The sequence below is a fragment of the Labeo rohita genome, chromosome 2 (genome assembly GCF_022985175.1).
Source record: "Labeo rohita strain BAU-BD-2019 chromosome 2, IGBB_LRoh.1.0, whole genome shotgun sequence".
NCBI lineage: Eukaryota > Metazoa > Chordata > Actinopteri > Cypriniformes > Cyprinidae > Labeo > Labeo rohita.
This window is the reverse complement of record NC_066870.1, coordinates 19,073,503-19,097,866: the sequence shown is the minus strand read 5'-3', so window position 1 is coordinate 19,097,866 and position 24,364 is coordinate 19,073,503. Positions and strand designations below refer to the sequence as shown.

Genomic DNA, 24,364 nt, shown 5'->3' with positions numbered 1-24,364 from the left:
CAAGAATATCTCAGATTGAGCGATTGAGGTGTTGTGTTGCTGGATGTAATAATGAACATAGTGGTCGTCATTTACTCCCGACATCTGAGCCGCTGAAGATGCAGTAGATTACGTTTGTTTGTGAAGGGAATGCGCCTCCCAATCTACATAAATGCGTCTATGTTCGCGCAAATCATTCGTGATCCAGCTTCACCTACAGCAGAAGTGAGAAGTAAAAATGGGCTTGGGCGGGCTGGTTTGGGGGGGCATCTAATCAGTCACCATGACTTAACTAAACACATGCACACATACTGCGAAGTCAGCCGATGCTGATGCTGAAGTGACAGGTTTTTAGCGCGATAACAATCAGATTTTGAATGTATAGCTGAATTATGATATTTGAATGTATAACTGTATATTCAAGTGATCACAATGTCAAATAAGTTACACGGTAAAGAGTGGGAGAGCGACTCAACTCTAAAAAAAAAAAACGTGAATCACACCTGTGGAAAGAGATGAGACAAAGCCTGTAATATCACTGCAACTTCGAAAGCAGAGCCCAGTTGGATAAATTAATCAAACTAAACATCTGAGTCCGGACTTTTATTTTTAAAACAGCCCAGACAGCCTTGAAAGCTGCTGGACCTAAAGGAGCTTAACTGCGAAATGCAGTTAACCGCAGCTTCAAATGGCTCTAAACAATCCCAGCTGAGGAAAAAAGGTCTTATCTAGCAAAATGATCGGTAATTTAAAAAAAAACAATACAATTTATATACTTTTTAACCTCAAACGCTCATCCAAATATTTTAATCATATTTGGTAATTCTCTCTTAATATATTTGCCATGATTTGATCCATTTACTTGGAAAATGTATCTATAGTTATATTATTTTGTCATCATTATTTAGTTTTAAGGAGTTAGAAATGGTCCTTATCAACCTTGATTGACAGGACAATATTCTGTCACATTATTTTGACAGTTTTGGGTGTTTTTTTTTTGTTGGAGTGAGCAGGTTTTTGTAGGATTTTGGGGTGGAAATCGTCCATCCAATCTGGCAACAAAGGTCAGAATGAGGATTGAAAATAATCTTTTTTGTTTGTTTTTTGTTTTTGTGCAAAACACTTTATTAACATACAAGTAAACCTCAAGGAACATATAAAAATAATTAAAAAAATCCATGTTATGACGGCTTTAAGTATTTCCAAATCCATTTGTTGTCATTTTTTTTTTATATATGGTACACAAAAAGTTTAATAATTGTTACACTACTCTTGCCATAATTTTAGTTTAGTGACCAGGGGTTGTCAAGCTGCAAAATTCTACAAAAAAAGAAAAGAAAATTACCCCATGATTTACTCACCTTCAAGCCATCCTAGGTGTATTTGACTTTCTTCTTTCAGACGAATACAGTCAGAGTTACATTAAAACAATTTCCTGGCTCTTCCAAGCTTTATAATGGCAGTGAATGGGTGTTGAGATTTTGAAGCAAAATAAAGTGCATCCATCCATCATAAAAAGTACTCCACATGGCTCCAGGGGTTTAATAAAGGCCTTCTGAACAGTTAGCAGAAGCTAGATATTACACGTTTTAAATATGGATATTTTTCTTATACAAATGCACATTATATAAGATTATGTAATACAGTGCTGTTTAAATGGCTGCTCTCTTTACAGTCATGAGCTGGATGTTGAGGAGCTTGCCGAGGTGCCAGATGAGGAGGTGTGGGATGCTCTCGGCTTGAGACGTGGTCCACAGCCCAAGTAAGATCCCAGACAGAGCCTAGACACACCATTACTGCGCTAAAAACAATTAGGCCTCCGTTAACATTCAAATGCTTTTTGTCTTGGCAGGTTTGACAGCGTTGTAAAGCTGAAACAAGGCCAAGCTTCATACTCGGGCAGGAGCGAAGAGAACAAAAAGCCTCATGAGGAAAGAAAAAAAGCAGCCTGCAAAATCAACAAGCACATCTTCTTTACTGATGATGGACCACAAACTGCAAAGCCAAAGATCAGCAAAGTCCTTCAGAAAGTAAGCTGTTTTTTGCTTTGTGTGCATTTAGTTTTTGAAGAAATAATTCACCTAAAAAATGCCTCCCAAAAGTTTCTGCTTCTTTTGTTTTGTCTTAATTTGCCAGTTGCATCAGGTCAGCCGAAGACAAGTTTGAATGTTAGAGCTGCAGTGAGTAGATTAGACTTAATAGCTTTTGGGATGCGGTAATCTAATGAACGCACTTCTTCATTTTAAAAGTTTAAATGTATTTCTAAGAACAAAATTAATTAAAACTGGCATTTAGCTTTAAGTATTTCTCACTGATTACAAGCAAAGAAATAAATTAAGTGCAATAATTGCAAGGCCTATTGCTCAGAGCTGATAATGGTAAAAAAAAAATGTTGTGCCTCTTGTTTACTTTAACATAAAACAAGTGACTGTTTACATTAAAACCTGCTGGAAATGGGCGATTCACGGTTCAGATACACTACCATTCAAACTTAGTATGATTTTAAAATGTTTTTTAAAAAAAGAAGTCTCTTATGCTTACTTAGGCCACAAGTACTTGATACAAGTACAGTCAAAACCGTAACATGGTGAAATATTACAATTTAAAGTACCTGTTTTATATTTTAATATATTTTCAAATGTATTCCTCTGATGGCAAAGCTGAATTTTCACACATTTCAGTGTCATATGATCCTTTAGAAATCAATCAGATTTACTGTTTTGGTGCTCTTTTTCTGCTGATTTATTCATGCATTCATTCATTCATGCATTTATTGAATTATTTATTTATGTTTATATTTATTTTATTTTGTTTATTTATGTATTTATTTTTGAAAATTGTGATTTTTTTTTTTTTTTTTTTTTTCAGGAATCTGTTTCTGTATTTGAAACAGAAATCTTTTTGAACATTATAAATGTTTGTGCAGTCACTTATGATCAATTAAAGGCATCCTAGCTAGTAAATATTTTCATTTCTTTAAAAATAAATAAATAAATAAACAAATAAGTATTTATTAAAAACATATTTTTATATATATTTTATTTATAGTTTTAAGTGTTGTTTTATTTTGTTTTATTTCATTTTGTTTCATTTCATGTTTTTCCATTTAATTTAATTTATTTCATTTCATTTTTTTCATTTTTTTTAGTTGATTTCATTTTATTTGATGTCATTTAATTTCAGTTGATTTTTATTTTATTGCATTTCTTTTGTTTTATTTAATTTCATTTTCAATTTAATTCAAATTTCAATTTAATTTCAAATTTAGTTTTATTATTTTTATTTTTTTTTTTTGGGGGGGGGAGGGGTGGGGGGGATGGAGGGCTGTAATTAGATTTTTTTTCAGGAATCTTTGTTGAATAGAAAGTAAGACAACAGCCTGTATTTGAAACACAAAATCTTTTTAAACATTATAATTTGTATAGTCACTTATGATCAATTAAAGGCATCCTAGCTAGAAAATGTATTAATTCTTTCAATTAAAAATACAATAAAATACATAAATAAAAGTCTTTTTCGTTTATTTTAATTTAATTATTTTTTTTTTATTTCATTTTATTTGATTTTATTTGATTTCATTTTGTTTCATTTCATTTTTTCGTTTTGTTTTATTTTATTTCTTTTTCTTTTTCTTTTCTTTTCTTTTATTAACTTATTTATTTATTTTTATTGTCCAACATTGTGACTGATTTAGATAGAAAGTAAAACAACAGCCTGTATTTGCAACAGAAATCTTTTAGAACATTATAAATGTCACTACAGTCACTTATGATCAATTAAAGGCATCCTAGCTAATTAAATGTATATATTTTTTTAGATTTCAATAAACATTTATTATTATTATTATCATCAATATTTAAAATTGCTGAGTATTTTTTTAATAATAAAATAATAATAATAATAATAATAATACAAAATAAATAAATAAATAAAATCTTTCTGACCCCAAACTTGTATCATTATTACTAGTGAGTGGTTTTGTTTTGTTTTGTTTTGTTTTATTTAATTTTTTTCCTTTCATTTTATTCTATGTTGTTTTATTTAATGCAATTTCATTTTGTTTCATTTTGTTTTATTTCATCGTATTTAATTTAATTTATTTTTTAATTTAATTTAAAGTTTGTTTCATTTCGTTTTATTTCTTCATTTAATGTAATTTAATTCAATTTAATTTTGTTTCCTTTTATTTTGTTTCATTAGATTTTGTTTGTTTCATTTCATTTGTTGTCATTTTATTTTTCCATTTCATTTTATTTCATTTTTTTTTATTTAATTTCAGTTTTTTTTATCAGTAATTTGGTTTTTAGAGACTCTTTTGAGGGAGGATGTTCTCCTTTTTTATTACGCAGTTAGTCCCTCATGCTTCAGCTCCTCTGTACCACTGGGCAGTCAGCTTTGTGGTCTTCAACAACGGTACTTTAACCGAATGATGAAATGCGCATGTTTGCGTTGTTCCCTGAGGTTTTATTGACACGTGGATTTTGTGTGCTTTCGTGTAAGATGTGTCATTCTCGTCGCCTTACTACGGATCAGTGAAGCACAGTGTAAATTGTTCTGAGTTTGTGCGTGAGAGGAGAATGGGGTAGAGAGTGGGCATAGAGCCAGCAGGAGCGGTGAAGCTGACACTTTATGCAGTCTGCACAGAGCCGCTTCATCTACCAACCCCCCACCCCATCACAGCGCTGTCACGCAGCACCTGCTTACCGTGCGCTGTCGGCTCCCGTCAGACAGACAGAGCCGCTCTAACCCGCAGTCTCACCCCTGACACTAACACACACGTTCCCGGCTGTCAAACCCACACAGGACGGCTTCAAACGCTTGGTCTTCATCACTGGCATGTTGAATATTCAAGAAGAAAAGAGATGAATTGTTGTTTTCAAACCAGAGCATCTAGTCATCTTATCAGTGCACTTTTTCAAGGTGGATTTCTGAGTTTAATGCCAGACTCTCAGCAGCCAGCTTCGGTTTCATGTAAGGCTGGATTTTAGCCAGTGAAGAGACTAGACCAATTTACTGCAGTGCTCTGGAATTGATTTCTCTGTAGCACAAATTGATCTGGTAGAGGATGAAAACTTCACTGCATCAGACATTATCACTAGCATCTTTTCAGGCTGGATGCCTAAACAAGACTTTGTTGGGGCTTCCTTTATCACATTGAGGCTTGCAGTTCTGCTGCTTTTATCGATGCCTGCTAAGGCTGAGTTTGCCAGAGACCCATCAGATTAAATGATGTAGTTTTTATTTTAATGTAAGAAGCTTATGTCTGCAACTTTTATACTTTTATTTCAAACTACACTGATGAAAAAAAGCCTTTGGTGGAGATAAAGCAGTAAAATAAATAAATACATTCCAAGGACCCCAAATTTGAGGTCCCCTATTTGTGAGGAACTGTTTCCTGTTTTTTTTTTTTTCTCTCTCTCTTTTTTAATAAAGAAATGAGTGCTTTTATTCAGCAAGGACACGTTAAATTGATAAAACAAAATGACAGTAAAGATTGTACATACAGCACTTAGAATAGAAGATTTCTATTTCAAATAAAGGCTATTTTTTTCATTTTATTTCATTTCAGTTTATTTCATTTAATTTTGCATTTTTTTTTCATTGATTTTATTTCATGTTATTTTGATTTCAGTTTGTTTCATTTCATTTTTTCATTTTATATAATTTTGTTCCATTTTACTTTTGTTTCATTTCCTTTTTCATTTTATTTTAATTTTTTATTAGTTTTTCTTTTTTTCATTTTATTTCATTTCTCTTTTACATTTTTTATTTTATTTAATTTTATTTTTCATTTCAGTTTATTTTATTTTATTGTTTTTTTATTTTTTAAGTTTATTTTACTTCATTTCAGTATTTTATTTTATTTCATTTTTTTCATTTCAATTATTATTTCAAAATTGTGACTGATTTAGATAGAAAGTAAAAAAACTGTATTTGAAACAGAAATCTTTTTGAACATTATAAATGTCTCTACAGTCACTTATGATCAATTAAATGCATCCTAGCTAAGTAAATGTATTTATTTCTAAAATAATAAATAAATAAATAAATAAATAAATAAAAATCTTTCTGACCCCAAACTCTGTAATACTGGGTAGTATCAGTATTACTAGTGAGTGGTTTTGTTTTTTGTTTTGTTTTGTTTTGTTTCATTTTTTTTTTTCATTTCATTTTATTTTATTTTATTTCATTGTATTTTATTTTAATGAATTTTTTTTTTTTTTCATTTTATTTCTCAATTTAATTTAATTTTCTTTCCTTTTATTTTGTTCCATTCGATCTTGACAGTAAACAAAATGACAGTAAATAATTATTTTAATTTTATTTTACTTTACTTTATTTCATTTCATTTTATTACATTTTATTTCATTTCATTTTTTTCATTTCATTTTTTTATTTAATTTCCTTTTTAATTTTATTTTTTCCTTTTATTTTATTTTATTTCTTTTTTTTTTAACAAATTACACTTTAAAAAACTAATTAAATAGAAAACAGCAGTTTTAAATTGTAACAATATTTCACAACATTACTCTCCAAATATACAATATAAAAATAATTTCCATTTGGATTTAATTGCCATAGTCCTTTTAGTAATAAATATTGTTCCAAAGCAGCTTTATGAACAAACTGTGCCTCATATAACTGGTGATTAGACTGTGGTGTGCAGTATTTCAGTTTGTTCCTTCCTATACAAGCCCTATATTCTCTCAAACACGCACAGGTCCAAAGTTTCCTTCAGAAGGTTCAAACTGATGCTGACTCTGAGGAGGCCTCCATGCCTGAAGCCCTGACTGAGCCGTGTGAGAGAGCAGAAGATGCAAGTCTGCCTACACTGAAGGAAGACAAGAAAAAAACAAATGAACCGGAGTGTGAGAAGACTCCTCAGCTCAGCAGAATATGTGAAAAAACTGCGAAACATCAACAGAACATTCAGCCAGAGCCAGAAGAGAGACAGGACAGCGATTCAGATCCCCGAGGAGAGCTGCAGCCCTTGGACGTCCCTGACTTCTTACTCCCTGACGCTCCTGAGGATGCTGAGGGAGGTCAGTATTTAGCGCCCTGCTTTTACATGATACAAATGAGATAATCACAGTCTGTGCTTCTGTAACATACAAGCCAACCATTAACACAGTTAGGCTTCTCATTTGCCGTTCAAGGCAATTTGACGTAATCATACTGTTGCCTTTCCCAGCAAAGAGCGTGCAGCCCTTTAAAAAGAACAAGAGAAGGAACAGGAAGAGGAGAAAGGATGTGGAGATGCCACCGGAGATTGCAGCAGAACCTGAGCTGGCCAAGTACTGGGCACAGCGCTACCGTCTGTTTTCCAGGTTCGATGAGGGCATCAAACTTGACCATGGTGAGTCAGCACAAAGCCACCATCTTCATTTTAGGCAATTAATGAATTTGTTGCATTTTTTTTAATTAGAAAATTCTTTTATCCAAAGCAACTTCAGTGCTGCAGCGTTAGTGGAAAATTACAAAGACAACCAACCTATTGAACTAAAAATTAATTATTCTTCATAAAGCTGGATGATATAGATGCATACGTCGTGTACTCTCGTGAACGTGCGAAGACTGACACGGAAGAGAGGAAATTGTTGAATAAAGTCGTTATTTTTGTTGATTTCTTGTAGATTCATAAAATTAATTATTATAATTTTTTTTTTTTTGTTAAAGATTTATTTTTGGCATTCTTGCCATTATTATGATAGGACAGATCATACAGGACAGGAAGCGAAGTGGGAGAGAGAGAAAGGGTCGGGATCGGGAAAGGTCCTCGGGTTTTAAACTCGGGACACCCGTAGCACAACAACGCTGTATGTCGGCGCACTGCCCACAAGGCTATCGGCGCCGACATAAAATTAAAGTTGAACCACTGATGTCACATGGACTATTTTAACAATGTCCTTAATACCTTTTTGAGTCTTGAACTTGGAAGTTGCGTTGCTGCCTGTACAGGGTCAGAAAGCTCTCAGATTTCATCAAAAATATCTAAATTTGTGTTCCAAAGATGAACGAACGGCTCATTGGTTTGAAGCATGTTCTCCCTGCGTCAGCGGGGGTTTACTCCGGGTACTCCGATTTCCTCCCACAGCCCAAAGAAGTGCAGGTTAGGTAAATTGAATTCCAAATTGTCCCCCCCAATATAGTCTTTGTATAACAGATTTGTGTATTGGATTAGTGATTCTTGCCATGAATATAGCCATGGATGGTGGAATGGCATTGAGAATGAAATAAACAAACACACTGGTTTGAAACGACATGAGAGTGAGTAATTAATGACAGAATTTTTATTTTGGGGTGAACTGTCTCTTTAAAACAATGGTATTTTAGTACCACGGGGAAAAAAAAAAAAAAAAAAAAAAAATTACGAGATTGAAATTGTAATATTTTGAGGATAATGTTGAAATTTTTGGAGAATAAAGTCAAAAGATTTTTTCAATAAAGTCGAAATGTTTTGAGAATAAAGTCTAAATTTTTGGAGAATAAAGTCAAAATATTTTTTCAATAAAGTCGAAATGTTTTGAGAATAAAGTCTAAATTTTTGGAGAATAAAGTCAAAATATTTTTTCAATAAAGTCGAAATGTTTTGAGAATTTGAAATGTTTTGAGAATAAAGTCAAAAAGTTTTGAGAATAAAGTTGAAATTACGAGAATAATGTCGAAATTTTTGGAGAATAAAGTCAAAAGATTTTTTCAATAAAGTCGAAATGTTTTTTCAATAAAGTTGAAATGTTTTGAGAATAAAGTTAAAAATTTGGGAGAATAAAGTCAAAAGATTTTTTCAATAAAGTCGAAATGTTTTGAGAATAAAGTTGAAATTTTTTCGGGAATAAAGTCTAAATATTTCAAGAATTCAAAATTTTTTTAGAATAAAGTCAAAAACTTTTGAGAATAAAATTGAAATTACGAGAATAATGTTGAAATGTTTGGAGAATAAAGACGAAAATATTTTTTCAATAAAGTTGAAATGTTTTAAAAATCATGAGAATTAAAATCGTTGCAATTAAATTTATAATTTTTTGAGAGTATAGCCTGTGCATACAAATGGCCCGGATTGGGAGCAGCGGGAGAAGTTGCCAGGAATTTATTTAAACATATGTGGGATTATTAGCAGAAGTCATACCATGTGTCGTCATACTCGCAGGGACAGTATGCTTAAAAATAATATTTCACGTTTTCGATTGCATTTGTTGTTTGTAGTGTGCCAGCCACCCAATAATAGCAATAAGCTTTGTGCTTTCGGTACTTTTAACATAAGTCTCGGCTTTCAAAATCTGTCAGTTTTATAGTGGAATACAAACAATGTGTCTTACAATAATGCATAATGTTAATAATGATTTTGATGCTCAAAAACATTATTTAAATGCTTGTGGCGGGACAGATCGCTGTAGCTATTCATGTGAATCACTCATCTTTTCGATTACAATGAGACATTTTGTTCATTTTGTGAAAACACCACCTACTCCGCAGAAACGTCTGTGGCATCAAATCTTTCATTCCTCACCTGTGTTTAATTAAAAACAACAATACAACATTCTAAAGGTTGAAGTGACTCCAACTCGTTAACATACGTTATATTGTTGTCTTTTCTTTGGTATATAATGTTAAGTGACTATGTACAAGCTGTATATTCATGGTATAATACAGTAAATGATTGGACATATTTAACATCTTCCATTTATTATTTGTAGTGCACCAGCCACCCAGTAATCACAATAATTTTGTGCTTTGTTGCTTTTAATATAACACAGCTCAGCTTTAAAATTCTGTTGTCAGTTTTATCACGAAATACAAATTATAAATGTGTTTTTCCTCTTGATTTCAAGTTCACAGCATGATATAAACGTAAAAGAACATCAGTAGGAACAGGAAAAAAGCCTAATTTAATGAAACAAATGTCTCATTGTAATCGGAAAGATGACTGATTCACATGCCGCTTAAACTGAAGTGAATACAGCGATCTGTCACGCCACATTAAAGAGTGTGAAAAACACATTGTAATAGACATACTGTTTGTATTGCGATATGAATCTGACACATTTTGAAATCTGAGACTTTAGAAAATCCCCTGGTGCTCCCAATCTGGGCCATTTGCTTATTGCGCATAATTGCTATGAATTAATTCTCATAATTTTGACATTATTCTCTAAATATTTTGACGTTATTTTTAAAACATTTAGACTTTATTCTGAAAACACTTCGACTTTATTCTCGTAATTTTGAATTATTCTCGAAACACTGACTTTATTCTCAACATCTTGACTTTATTGCTAAAATATTTCAACTTTATTCTCATAATTTTGACTATTCTCAAAATATTTTGACTTTATTCTCGTAATATTGATTTTTTCAAAATAATTCGACTTTATCTTAATATTTCGACTTTATTCTCATAATTTCAACTTTATTCTCGAAATATTATGACTTTAATTTTGTAATCTTATTATAATTATTATTATTTTTTTTTTTAAATGTGGCACTAAAACACTGTCGTACTTTAATGAGAATAAAGTCAAAATATTTTTTCAATAAAGTTGAAATGTTTTGAGAATAAAGTCTAAATTTTTGGAGAGAATAAAGTCAAAATATTTTTTCAATAAAGTTGAAATGTTTTGAGAATAAAGTTAACATTTTTGGAGAATAAAGTCGAAAGATTTTGTAATCTTATTATAATTATTATTATTTTTTTTTTAAATGTGACACTAAAACACTGTCGTACTTTAATGATGACACAAAAGAATTGAGTTATAAATAGATTAATTGCAAACCTCCCTACTACTGGTGTTTAGAGAATAGAAGGGGCCACAAACTAGTAAAACTTTTTTTAATAAATGGGCAAATGGTCAAATAAGCGCATTAAATCATTGTCACAGTGTTTAATTTTATATTCCCAAAGAAAACTGCTAAAATATTATGAATATTCAATATATCACCCAGCCCTAATTTTTCTCAGTGTCTGGAAAAAGGGATAGTAGGATAGTGAAATGAACCAAATAGCTATTTGGGTATACATAAACTTGTAGCCTGCACAGCCTCTGTAAGTGGCCCTGTAAGTTTTTTGGGGTTTTTTGGAATAACATACACCAGTAAATCATTCACAGTAAAACCGGTGACTTTAACAAATAGAGGGATACGCTGAGAACTGAGGGGCAAAGTATGATGTCAGTGTTGAGATGTCATTGTGAGGATGTAGCAGCTGAAGGTGTGGGCTGTCTGGCTGCGCCGGCTCTGTCTGCAGTGTGTGTGCTGACGCTAGACACGGAGCCCCTCATACCTCCTGCGTCAGACCAGAAAAAAAGGGAGGGAGACGGGGAGCGAGCGAGAGGGAGCAAGTGAGAGCAAGGCAGCAGGCAGCTTTTAGAGCGCTCAGGAGAGCACTCTTTTCTTTCCCCACGCTACGCTTTGCACAAATAGAGTGCTCAGCCTCGGAGGAATGACAACCTTTAGCTCTGGTGCTTTACCTGTATTCTCCTCCCCACTGCCGCCTACAAAGTGGGTCACTCTTTTAATGGACAGTGTGTTAAGCTAAACATTAACCTGCTTGTTAATCGCTTTTTGCTTGTCTAATTTTTTCTTGTAAAAGGAATTTTATTTAGCTGCACATTCTTTTATACTTGGTCTTTTTACCATTTTTACCATCTGGTCTTTTTTACCATTTATATTTTTGATATACCATTTATATCATTTACCATTTAAATGATGTCTCTTTCTGAAATATGTCGTAGAAAACCCATAAAAGATTTGTTATTTTTAAAAATCTACATTGTTTTATACATATTTCAAACTATTTGGGGCATCGTTTTTTCAGTGACGTAATATGGTTGTACTCTAACTTGGAAAATAAAATAATGACACGATGCCACATTGTGCGGCTTTTGGTTGTAACTTTCAGTTGAAGGGCAACAAGAGAAGCAGTGTAAATCAAGACAAGAATGGGAAGATGCCTGTGGACGAATAAAACTTCCTAAAGACCTGCGTCTTTGTTCTTTCCACTTTAGCCCTGATGTTTTTTGAGGCTTTTGGTAGACCACAGCTACTGAAAGAGCTTTCAAATGGCAGAGACAAGACATGCTAGATGCCATCCTGGCAGGATGTAAAGAAGCAGACGCTTGTCATGACACCACAGCCACTGAGGGAGTTTCTCAGCGCAGATTTCACTCAATATCAGGGGGTGTTTAGACTCTTTGTGGGGGAAATCGAAGGTACAGGATTTGATTTAAGCCTACGCTTATAGCCATCGCCAACTGTAGGCTCTTTCAGTAGATGTGGCAGTTGTATCAGTATTTTATTTTCCGAGTTGCGAGTTACTGTAAAAATAGCAACAGGAAGCGCTAGTAGCTCACAGAGTGTAACCATTTTATTTGCAAGCATTTACATTTCACGTTATCGAAAAATGTTGCTTACATTAAATATATATAAAACAGTGTCGATTTTTTTTAAAGGGGTCATGGCATGTTTTTTTTTTTTTATTATTGTAATATGTTCCTTGATGTTTACTTATTATGTCATAAATAAATATGTGGAAAAATATTTTTTTTCCATTTTCATTCTGAACATCTCTCAGAAATGGGCTGTTTTTAAGGGACGGGTTCTTTAAAGGAGTAGTTCACTTCCAGAACAAAAATCTACAGATAATTTACTCACCTCCTTGTTATCCAAGATGTTACTGTCTATCTTTCTTCAGTCGATAAGAAATTGTTTGTTGAGTAAAAAAAAAAAAATTCAGGAATTATTTCCAAATAGTGGACATTAGTGGTGCCCCCAAGTTTAAACTTCCAAAATGCAGTTTAAATGCAACTTCAAATGGCTCTAAATGATCCCAGCTGAGTAAGAAGAGTCTTGTCTAGGAAAACGATCTGTCATTTTCAAAACAAATTGACAATGTATATATTTTTTGACCTCAAATGCTCATCTTGTCTAGCTCTGCATAAACTGTTTTTTTTTTCCGGTTCAATGCGGTCAATATAGTTATGGTATGTCGAAAAACTCCCATCTCAGTTTCTTCCCCAACTTAAAAATCGTCCTACATCGCTGCAGAAGTACCGACCCAGTGTTGTTAAGGTGAACATGCAAAGAACATCAAACGCCCTTTACGAAAAAAAAAAGTAAAACTGCGATTTTGATGTTGAAGAAGAAAACAAGACGGGAATTTTTGACATACCCTGTCATGAACTGTCATGAACCGGAATACACAGAGTTCACGTAGAGCTAGACAAGATGAGCATTTGAGGTTGAAGAGTATATAAATTGTCAATTTGTTTTGAAACTGACCGATCGTTTCGCTAGATAAGACCTTTTTTCTTCGGCTGGGATTGTTTAGAGCAGTGGTTCTCAACTCCAGTCCTCGAGGCCCATTTTGAATGTCTCCCTCATTTAACACACCTGATTCAGATCATCAGTTGTTAGGAGAAAGATCCATGAACTGAAGTGAGTGTGTCAGATTCAGAAACATACAAAATGTGCAGAGCAGTGGGCACTGGAGTTGATAACCACTGGTTGGTAGCCATTTGAAGCTTCATTTAATACTGCATTTTGGAAATTCAAACTTGGGGGCACTATTGAAGCCCACTATGTGGAGAGAAATCCTGAAATGTTTTCTTCAAAAAACAGAATTTCTTTAAGACTAACGAAAGAAAGACATGAACATCTTGGATGACAAGGGGGTGAGTAAATTATCTGCAAATTTTTGTTCTGGAAATGAACTTCTCCTTTAAGGCTTTTCAGGAATCTGCCGCTCTTATGATTTGCTAACGTCATTGCATAGAAAACAGTATCAACGCCCCCTCACTATTGCAGGCTTGTTTTGTTTTGACAGCATACTCAAAATAAAATGGTCATTTCCAGACAAAGCATTATGAAATACTTTATGATAAGGAGGTTTTAAGATATAAAACTCACAGATGTTGTAATGGTACAAAAACCTCTTATGTGTCAAAAGATCAAGGCAAATTTAATTTCTCATGTCATGACACCTTTAAATAACAAATCTTTCATGGGTTTTCTACTTTATATTTCAGTAAGACACATCATTTACTTTATATTAAGCCATACAAGTGTTATTTACCTTTAAAAAAATAGAAAAGATCTGATTTAAGAAATAATGAGTTAATCTTGTATTGAAGATATATTCTCTTAAATCTTAAAGGGGATATTGGATTTTTTTTTTTTTTTTTTTTTTTTTTTTTTTTTTTTGTTTGTTTTTTTGTGCATTTAGTTAGGTTTCTGGCATGGGCTGTTTTCATATCAGTCGATATCAATAATTATCACGATAAATGTCAAATCTTATTTCTTTCAAGTTTAAAGTCAGATTTTTGCTCCAAAGTGAAAGTTGTAGAAACCAGACCATTAATTTTCCTTAACAAAATAAATATCTAAATAGAAAAATTAATTTCTGCGTGCTCTAATGAGTTATACTGTTTCAAATCAAGAAACAGGTTTGAGTTGTCTGATAATGATAATAATAATATTAATGTGACCTTTTTTGTCTCTTTGAAATGCACATTTGATAGTAGCTTGAGGATGCAGAGGTACATTTTTGTTCATTATCAATAAGTAACATCTGATAAAATTGTAGCAACCTTAGTTGTACATGGTTAAATTTATTCTGACCCAGTTTTTTTTTTTTTTTTTTTTGGGGGTAATTAAACATTGATCTCCCATAGTAGCAAGCATACATTTTAAATGATAAACAGTTAAAACCACACAAAGGTAACTCAATATCATGGTAAAAATATAACTACATGGTTTTATAGGTAGCCTATTTGTATGAAAAACAGTAGTCTAAAAACATTAAGTATAAATGCACACATGCTAGAGCTTAATCACAAATACATACATACTATAATTATATACCATTACTCCTGTAATAAAATTCAATGTGAATATCCCACATTGCTGCCACAATGCCATGGTGCAGTGAGTGTTACTACAGTAAATCCATGGTAAATGATGGCGATGCTTTACACAGCTTTAAACTAGTTTGAATCACAAAGTCATTTGTGTTCATCGCTGAATTCAGGTGTTTCATACTGGATCTCACAGCGCTGTTTAGTGCTCGCATGACATTGTAAATGCATCTTCTCTAGTGAGCTCGCGCAGCACCAGCAGATAAACGGTCCGTGTGGCGCGATTCAAATGAGTTGCGCTGTTTCATTCCGCTTTTGGCACATAAAAATTATATCGAGCATTTATCGAACTCTTCATATCGTTTTATCGAGGAAAATTATATTATCGCCCAGCCCTACTTGGAACCAGCTGCAGCAGCGCAGCTTTGTGTTGGTGACTTTTGCTACAGTACCACTAACATTTTTTCCAGAAATTGTAAAAAAATAGTTTTTATGTTAAAGATTTTCTTTCTATGAAGTCACTTTCCTTGTTAAATTTTATGAGATGACCATAGTACTGGGTTAGGATTTAGTTTTTAATAAGGTCGATCTTGGGAAAGATGCCTTATAATCAGCACCAAATGTCAAACGGTTTTCCTTCTGGTACTATGAAAGGTCCCGTTATTTGGGATTAGAAAATCTCCCCTCATGGATGGCGGATTTCTATTTGAATTCTCCCAAGTACCATGACTAATGTGTTTTTATACGTCTCTCTCACTTTCGGATCATAACTCTTTCACTAAGCATCTGGAATTCTGTTTGAAAGTGAGATCAGAGCCTCGTATCTATTCACTTATTCATGTCAACAGAGGCAGTAGCCCATAGCCACAGTGAGCCTCTTTTCCTTTAGCACTGCCTGATTGGACAGAGGAGAGCGAGGGGTAGATCAAGAGCGTGGGCTGAATTGTGTATCTCCTGCACTCCCACCCTAGAGAGGAGGGGGATTACCTCAGGGCTACAGAGATGCAAAATTTTCTTTTTACTACTGTGATACCCACTGAGAGGAGCCAGACAACAAACACAGCTATGACGTCAACATTATGCCAGTCAAGAGGCAGACTTTTAAATGGAATGAGGAAATTTTGAGTGTTTTTTTTTTTTTTTTTTTTTTTTTTTTTTTTTTTTTATTATTATTAGCATGTGACTTTAAAGGGCACTGGGCACTGGCATGCATTACCACTTTAGAGGCAGGAGAGATTAAAGATTCAAAGTCAACATGAAATTATATTCACAAACCATATTAATTCTATAATGTGGAACTAGACGTTGAACCAGGAAAAAATTTTGGTTATCCATTTGTTAACATCAACCTGTAGTCTGGAGCCACAAAGAAAAGAAAAACGTTTCCTGATATAGGCAAGGTTTTTTTTTTTTTTTTTTTTTTTGTTCTAGTGAATTGTGCTTAATATGACCAGGAATGTGACTTAAAGTAAATGCACTTGTTTCTGTTTTCTAAATCTTACAGGAATCCGTCTAGGCACAGTTGTTTTCAGTCTTTCAGTACTTGTTGTACTTTTTAATTTGAATGGGGAAAAAAGTCCATTCAAAAGCCTATTGTTTCCCTATAGAAAACTACAGTTTTACACCAATTCAATTGTAACTTGGGGAGGTATAAATCATTTTAATTTCTACTTGTTGGTTATTTTAGGTAAGAATCTTAAAAGCATGAAAATAGGCATATTATTGCATAATTCAGCTGAGTAAAGGCAATACAATCATTCCGTATATCAAAGTAAATATATCAAAGATCAAAGTGAATTAAATGGTTAAAATTAATGAACAGTATTTAATAATGTAAATAAAAAGAATTTAATAATTTACCTCAAAACAATTCTCATAAATTTTTATGTCAGTAGTGTTAACAATAATACAATATAAAAACATAAAAAGTAACAGTTTCTGAAATGTCTTATTTTTCAGGAAATGTCTGTCTGTTTCTGAAATGTCATTTTTAGTTTGTTGTACATTTATTTTTATCCGTGGTGTGTGGTGTTCTGAAATGAGGAGGCCTCAAAGTTTTTTTTTTTTTTTTTTTTTTTTTTCCAAATCAAAATTTTTTGGTTAAATAAATATTACTTACATTAATCAATATTCTATTTATTAAAAGTCACACTTTAAAAAAAAAAAAAAATCTGTAAAATTTATGGTAAAAACGGCAGCTGTGGTTGCCGGAATTTTACCGTAAAAAATACGGTAGCAATGTTTTACATTTTACGGTTTTCATTTAAATTTACAGGTGAATACCATAATTTCATTAACTGATATAATGTTAATGTACCGACCTATAGAAGTACTGAAATCTGTTTTGTACCTTTGTAATACACTGATCATCACCAAAAGTAGAAAATCACATCACAAACACTAAACACCATCATGGTAACACATGAAACTTAAATAATGCTATAAATTTAACAACATTAGATGTAACATACAACCCTAATGTACAAAACTTCTAAGAGAAAACTAAGAAGTTGTTTTGTCTCAACAACAACAAAAAAAGATCAAATTTAAAAAAATGTGACTGGGAATTTTGGGAGTGTCAATTTACATTTTTTCACTGTAAATTTTTACGGTCTTTTACTGTTAACCATTTAACTGTTTTTTACTGTAGCATTTACAGGTTTTTACCATTAAATTCACTGTCATTTTTTACAGTACAAGTATGAATCTCAAGTACGTGTTTTTTTAGCATTTTACATGTATTAAAATAATAACTCAAGGCAGTAACAATTTAATCAGTGTATTTTATTTGTGAACTTATGTTCAGCTATTCTTTTTAATAGTTATTTTTGTAACTATTTTTGAGTTTTTCAAATCATCAGTCACCAGAGCTCAGTAAATATTGGTCACAGACACAGAGATTTACCTTCAGTTTCACCAAGCTGATTACTCACTAAAAACTCCCAAAGGTTATGTTTTTATGACATTTTAAGTCTTATTTTGGAAGGACAAATGAAAATTTTGTATATTTTAAAGTTAAATCATTCTATCTAATGCACTTTAAAGGGTCATGAAACCCTCCTGTTTCAGCACTGGTTAGTTCTCACCACAGTTTTAAAAAATGCTTCAAAAGTGGGCGTGGTGCACTGCGGAGCGGAGGGGGACGAGGGGAGAGAGTCAATTTTGGGTTCAGACAGTTTCATTTCGCTCCCATTGAGTTAACAACACAAATAAATGCACAGCCATTTGCACTCTGTGTTGAAAACATATATATGAACTAAATTATATTTACACTGGTATTCTAGGAAGCCAAAAAAATATAATAACAAATTTATATTATATTGTTAATACAATGACAGTAATAGCCATATATTGTAACAATTGTACTGTAAAATAAATGAAAATTAATATTTAATAGGTATATTATTTCTGCTTTACACTACAGTACAAAATTACAACACTTATTTCCTAATTTCTACACTCAAAATAGATATTTTGAATTTGGACTGCAGTAACATAACCTATTTAAACTGCTAGCTGTCAGCAATTAATACTGCACTTCTAAGCTTTTATTTTGACTGAAACAGCAGTAGAGCTTTTATTTAAACAGAAAACACCAGCTTCAGTGAAAGCAGAAATCATCTGCCGCAAAAATAAAGCATAACTGGTGGCCGTTGTGTTCTAAATGTGCGCAAAACTCGCTGTACATGCGATAAATTAGTTCACTTCATTAACTGTGAACAAAGCTGTTCTGAGGCGCGGAAAACAACGGATCACGAGCTGATTGCCTGAACGAAGTGCGTGCTTCGCTTTGAAATGCACAGCGATAAAAGACTTAATAAATGGATAAAGCCGTATTGTGCTTTTGATTTTATTTCGTTGTACAGATACTGTGCCAAAGCAGACAACACAACACAACTTTAAAGACGTTTTATGTTGCAATAAAAAGTTTAAATGCATAGTAAAAACTACACTTTGCCCAGAAAACCTATCGTTTCATATCATCATGTGAACACAATAATATCAGACAATGTTTCTTTAGAAAAACAAGAGATTTATACATTTTTTAATGTTGTATTTTGTAATATTGGTGGTGTTTTATTTTTTCTCATCAGATATGTTGAGAAGGCACTGCCTTACTTGCTTCCTCTGAGGAAATGCCCCTGATATGTACTGATAAATGATATCAAGATCAATGTAATAGTTGGTTTTGCAGTACCAAAACCAACAGTAAAATCTCTCTCCTGAAAACAGATTTAACAATGCTATTTGTCAGTGGCATTACTGGATATTTTACTAGTACTAAGATAGCATAGGTTTAATGTGGGATGTTTCAGTTTTAAAATGTTTTCAGTTAGAAATGTTACAGCAGTTATGGAATGACACTAATATAGTTGTTTAGTGTTGACACTGTGTTTTCCTGTAAGGTTTGGTCTTTTTTTTGTGAGCTTGTTATGCAAATTTAAGGTAGCACTTACTGGATATGTGCTTAGAAAAGCAAGTTCTCTTTACTCGGGGGCACCTGTTCTTGACGGGCTCTTGGTGCCGCCCATAGTCCGGACCTCACACTGTAAACAGGAAGTGCTGAACGTGGTTGCTCCAGACCAGTGATTGTTACTTTAGCAGGTGTTCTATTCTCAGCGGAGAGAAAAATACGAGAGGCGGAAAAACAGAGATGCGTTTGTAGAGGCTAAAAGCAGATGGTGTTGGTCTCCACAGAATCACAGGAGGACATGCTCTGTTAAACTCCACTCTCTCTGTGCTCTCTGACTGCTTCTGCCTCAGCTCTCTCACACATGTAACACCTTAAAAAGATGAAGATCCAGCAATCCGATGCCATGTTTTAAAGTGTCACAGCTTTCAAGAATGATGAACTGCGTGGAGGTAGAGAGAGAGCATGCTTTAAGGTCATCGCATCTTGAAAACACTGTATGATTTTGTACAGCTTCTCTTAGAAAATACATGGTTTTCTGGCATCAGGGATGATTGCTGATATTTTGAATGGATAAAATAAAAAAAGCTTATCCTTTTGTCAACAGAGGCTCCTCCTAATATGGAGCAAAGCTATATATTTAGAGGGAGAGACACAGTCTTTGACGTAAGCAGAGCCATGCTTCAGCTCTCCAAATAGAAACTGCAGACTCCCTCTGGTGGAAGAAGTATCAAAAAAATCAATTTTTGTGTTAAAAGTGCATTTAGGTTTAACCATAATTTGAATATTCTCTTAATCTTACTTTTTTTTTGAGATGGGGGCAAAAAAGCATGAACTGATAAAAGCCTTTTGCTTCTAATTTGAATGTTGATGTGCATAACCTGTGACTGTTGTGTCCACAGAGGGCTGGTTCTCAGTGACTCCTGAGAAGATAGCAGAGCACATCGCTCTGAGGGTGCAGGACAGCTTCAGCACGGAGCTCATTATCGATGCCTTCTGTGGTGTGGGTGGCAATGCTATTCAGTTTGCCCTTACTGGTAAAAGAGGTACAGTTGCATTTCACACTGCCATGTCAACACATTCTACCATGCTAACACTAATATACAGGTTTGCATTGTCTTAAGAAACCACTATATATAAAGTGCTTTGCGAAAATATTCATACCCTTTCATTTTTTCACATTTTATGTTGCTGCCTTATGTTAAACTGCTTTAAATTACTTTATTACCCCACATCTATCTACACTCCCTACACCGTGATGACAAAGCAAAAACAGAATTGTCACAACTTTGTAAATGTATTTAAAAAAACAAACAAACAAACTGAACTTTCATGCAGCAGAATTTATTCTGAACTCTTCCCCAGTTGTGTGGTTTGATGCAGTCCTATCTGAGCTCTTTTTTTTTTTTTTTTTTTTTAACCTCAGGGCTTGGTTTTTGCTCTGATACAATTCATCTGTTAGACCTTTTGTTAATATGTGTGTCTTTCCAAATCATATTTATTCAATTGAATTTGCCACAGGTTATCTTCACTTTAACTGTAGTAACATCTATAAGCAATAAGAATGCCCCTGAGCTAAATTTCAGCTGTCCCAGATAGGTTTGAATACTTATGCAATGGAATGATTTAAGTTTTTTATTTTTAATAAATTAGCAAAAATGTTAAAACTTGTTTTTTCTTTGTCATTATGGTGTATATGTGAAAAATGTAAAAAAAAAAAAAAAATTAAGGGGTATGGGTATTAAAATGTGAAAAAAAATAAGGGGTATGAATACTTTCGCAAGGCACTGTATATATAAAATGTATAAAAAAAAAATGTGTGTACATATATATTTAAAAAATATATATATATATATATATATATATATATACTGATATAACTGTATGTAATTTATACCTTTGATGCCAAAGCTGTTTATTTAATCTATTTAAAATATATTTTTGTAACACTAACAACATCTTTACTGTCACTTTTGATCAATTTAATGAGTCCTTGTTTAATAAAAGTATTGTTTAAAAAAAGATCTTACTGTCCCTAAACTTTTAAACAGTAGTGTATATTTACAAAGTGTAAAATAAATATGTTAATACTTGATGAAAATCTTAAAATAAAATCAATAAATTATATAAATTAGTGCTGTGCAATGATTAATTGTGATTAATCACATCCAAAATGAAAGTTTGTTTACAAAATGTGTGTGTGTACTGTCAATATGTATGTATATATAAATACACACACATGCATGGATATATTTAAGTAAAAAACGTCTATATAGTAAATATATTTATATGTAATATTAATTCTATCAATAAAAATGTATACATGTAAATATTTTCAAAATATATACTGAATGCGTGTATTTATATATACATAATAAATAGATTAATCGTTGCACAGCACTAAAATAAATTAAAACTTTCTTGAAAATTGTATAAAAGAGGTTCAAAACTACCATGAATACAAAAGTACAATGCTAAACTTGGCACATTCATTTTAAACTAGGTTTTTATTTATTTTTTTCCTTTATCATGGCCACTCTTGTTTGTCACTGACCCTTTTGTAAGTGAATTCGTTTTCCTCCTCCTGAAATCCAGTGATCGCCATCGATATCGACCCCATACGGCTGGCTCTGGCACATCACAACGCAGAAGTGTACGGCGTGGCGCACCGGATAGATTTTGTGCAAGGAGACTTCCTGCAGTTGGCTCCGCGCCTGCGAGGAGACATGGTTTTCCTCAGTCCCCCGTGGGGAGGACCAGAGTACCTCAGTGCTGACGTCTTCAACATCAAGACCATGATCACTCCTGATGGATATCCTTTCAGCCTTACACTCTGTACTTTTATTCTAGACGGTGTGTCTTCCAGTTCAAATGAGGTTTTCATTAGAACTTAGAATAGAAGGTTCAGTCCTTTTTCACATCAACCCTCTTTGTGGAAGTAATGATATACTTTCTAATGTTAGTGGTCAAGGTGCTTCAAATCGCCCACTCTAACTTCCTTAACTATCTATACATTTGAAATTTTCAGGTTGTCAAAAATGATTTCGGACAATATTGTCTATTTTCTTCCTCGAAACGCAGACATGGAACAGGTAACACTTTTGTTTCCCTACAAAAATCATTTACTTTTATCATCTATTTTCTTATATATGGCTTTACAAACATTTTCTTGCTGAAAGTTATTTATATTGTGTGTGGGGAGGGGTGTACACTACCAAATGACCTAAGTGTTAACAACAAAGCCATCAAACTCTAATTTTAATTTGACAGGGTTTAATAATGGTTTTCATGTTGGCCGCAGGTCACTGACTATGAAGTCATCTGATTAGTCACATGGATCATCCTTCTTAGCATTTTAATATTAGTACACATGGTTGTTGTACTTATTCTCAGCTATATATCTAGTTTCGGTTAATACTTGCTGTCTAATATTTATTGACTCATATCAGGCAACTCAAGATAAACTTAATGCCAAAGTCCATTCACTGAAATCATATTCAATCAGAAATTGAGTTTTTTCACTGAGAGCGTTTGTTAACTGTGTACACTAGGTTTTATTTCAGTGCATATGATATCTGTCAATTGCAGCTGTGTGATGGTTTTTGATTTCTCTGAAAGGTCTTGCTGTGTCTGGTGTGGTGTGGTTGCACCTTTTGAAACCACACTACTTTCCGGAGTATTCTGTGTATGACTGTAGCAAATTTCTGCACTAATATCTAAAGTAAATACATCATGGCCTTTTGCCCGTAACTGTTGAGTACTATGTAGTCATGTGATTTTCTTGTGATTGAATTCAACAACATTTTTCCCCTAAACCAAGATACTATGTTTATATTACACAGACATGTTGATATTGGCAACTAATGACCACGTTCCTGTGATGGTATCTCACACCTGCTCTGCCTCTTTGCTTCTTCCTCTTTCTCTTCATACCCCTCCCTCTTTCCGTCTTTCACTCTATATAGATCGCGTCTCTCGCTGGCCCAGGTGGGAAGGTGGAAGTGGAGCAGAACTTTCTGAACAACAAACTGAAAACAATTACTGCATACTTTGGCAACTTAATTAAGTCAAAAACATAAATCCTTTCATTTTTTTGTAATTCTTTTATGGTCATTTGTTATGGGTATTTATTGCACTTAAATTGTACTTGTATACATGACCTGCCATTTACGGTTTTGTAAAGCCATTAATGATGAATTTTACATAAAATGTACGTTTTATGTGTACCTGTGATGCTGCTAGTTTAATGTTTATTTTAACGTAGATCTATGTTTTTTTCAGCATTGATATTTACCTATTAAATTCATTTGAAGAAACAACGGAAGTTTTAAAATTCTCTCTCTGTCTCTCAGTGCTGTATAGAATTATAGTATTATGCAAGTTTGTGCCATATAACTATCCTGCTGAAAAAACACGCTGTCCAAAATTTCTAATGGTTTTACTGGTTACAGTGGAACTTGTATTGGTTTTAATGGAAACTGTAATGGACCCTGTGGGTTTCCACTGGTAACTGGTCGCCTTCCAGCCACTTGAGTAACTGATGAACCGCACCATCATGTATTCTAACTTCCATTTGGGTGCTTTCGCGTCTCCAAAGAAATCCATGTTAAACGGGGTAAAAACGATTGACTGAGATGAAACTTTTCCAGTATATCTAAATATAAAAATGTGCGCAGGTTCAACGTTATATTATCGGAAAATGTTAATTTGACTAGAAACACCAGAGACCGGAAATGTAAAGCACTGCGCTCTAGTTGGACGAGACTTACGCATTCAGAAAGGGTTTGCACTCGCATCACGATTTGGTCAGTTACCCAGATGTGCGGCCATATTGGAGATACTCGGATGTAAACAACAGCATGGATTGCACAGTTAATGTACAACTGAGTATGTTGTTATACTAATTTATGCTGTTTAAACCACAGAAAAAACATGTGGAAGCTCCTAAATCGTATAGAGAAGGACTTAGTAAGCAGGGAAGGGCGCAATATTTTGACAAACTAAAGTTAACAGGTGGTAAAGATGTGTATGAGGGGTATTAATTAAGATATTAGCCTAATATATCACCGGAAATTATAAGACCAAACACGAATGTTCCTGGAAATCCTGGTTCAGTTTGACCAAC

The 24,364-nt window shown here is 33.3% G+C and overlaps 1 protein-coding gene across 2 annotated transcripts in view; it reads left to right on the top strand.

The window, feature by feature from the left end:
• The window catches only part of tgs1 (trimethylguanosine synthase 1), a 32,210-nt gene extending 8,652 nt beyond the window's left edge, over positions 1-23,558 (top strand). For both annotated transcript variants that reach the window (XM_051128535.1, XM_051128529.1), the window contains exons 6-13: positions 1,655-1,741; positions 1,832-2,009; positions 6,701-7,022; positions 7,172-7,336; positions 20,142-20,285; positions 21,835-22,053; positions 22,255-22,331; positions 23,205-23,558. In XM_051128535.1, coding sequence (XP_050984492.1) covers positions 1,655-1,741; positions 1,832-2,009; positions 6,701-7,022; positions 7,172-7,336; positions 20,142-20,285; positions 21,835-22,053; positions 22,255-22,331; positions 23,205-23,318 — 1,306 coding nt within the window. In that variant the 3' untranslated portion in view covers positions 23,319-23,558. The remainder of the gene's footprint in view (positions 1-1,654; positions 1,742-1,831; positions 2,010-6,700; positions 7,023-7,171; positions 7,337-20,141; positions 20,286-21,834; positions 22,054-22,254; positions 22,332-23,204) is intronic.
• The last annotated feature ends 806 nt before the right edge of the window (positions 23,559-24,364 follow it).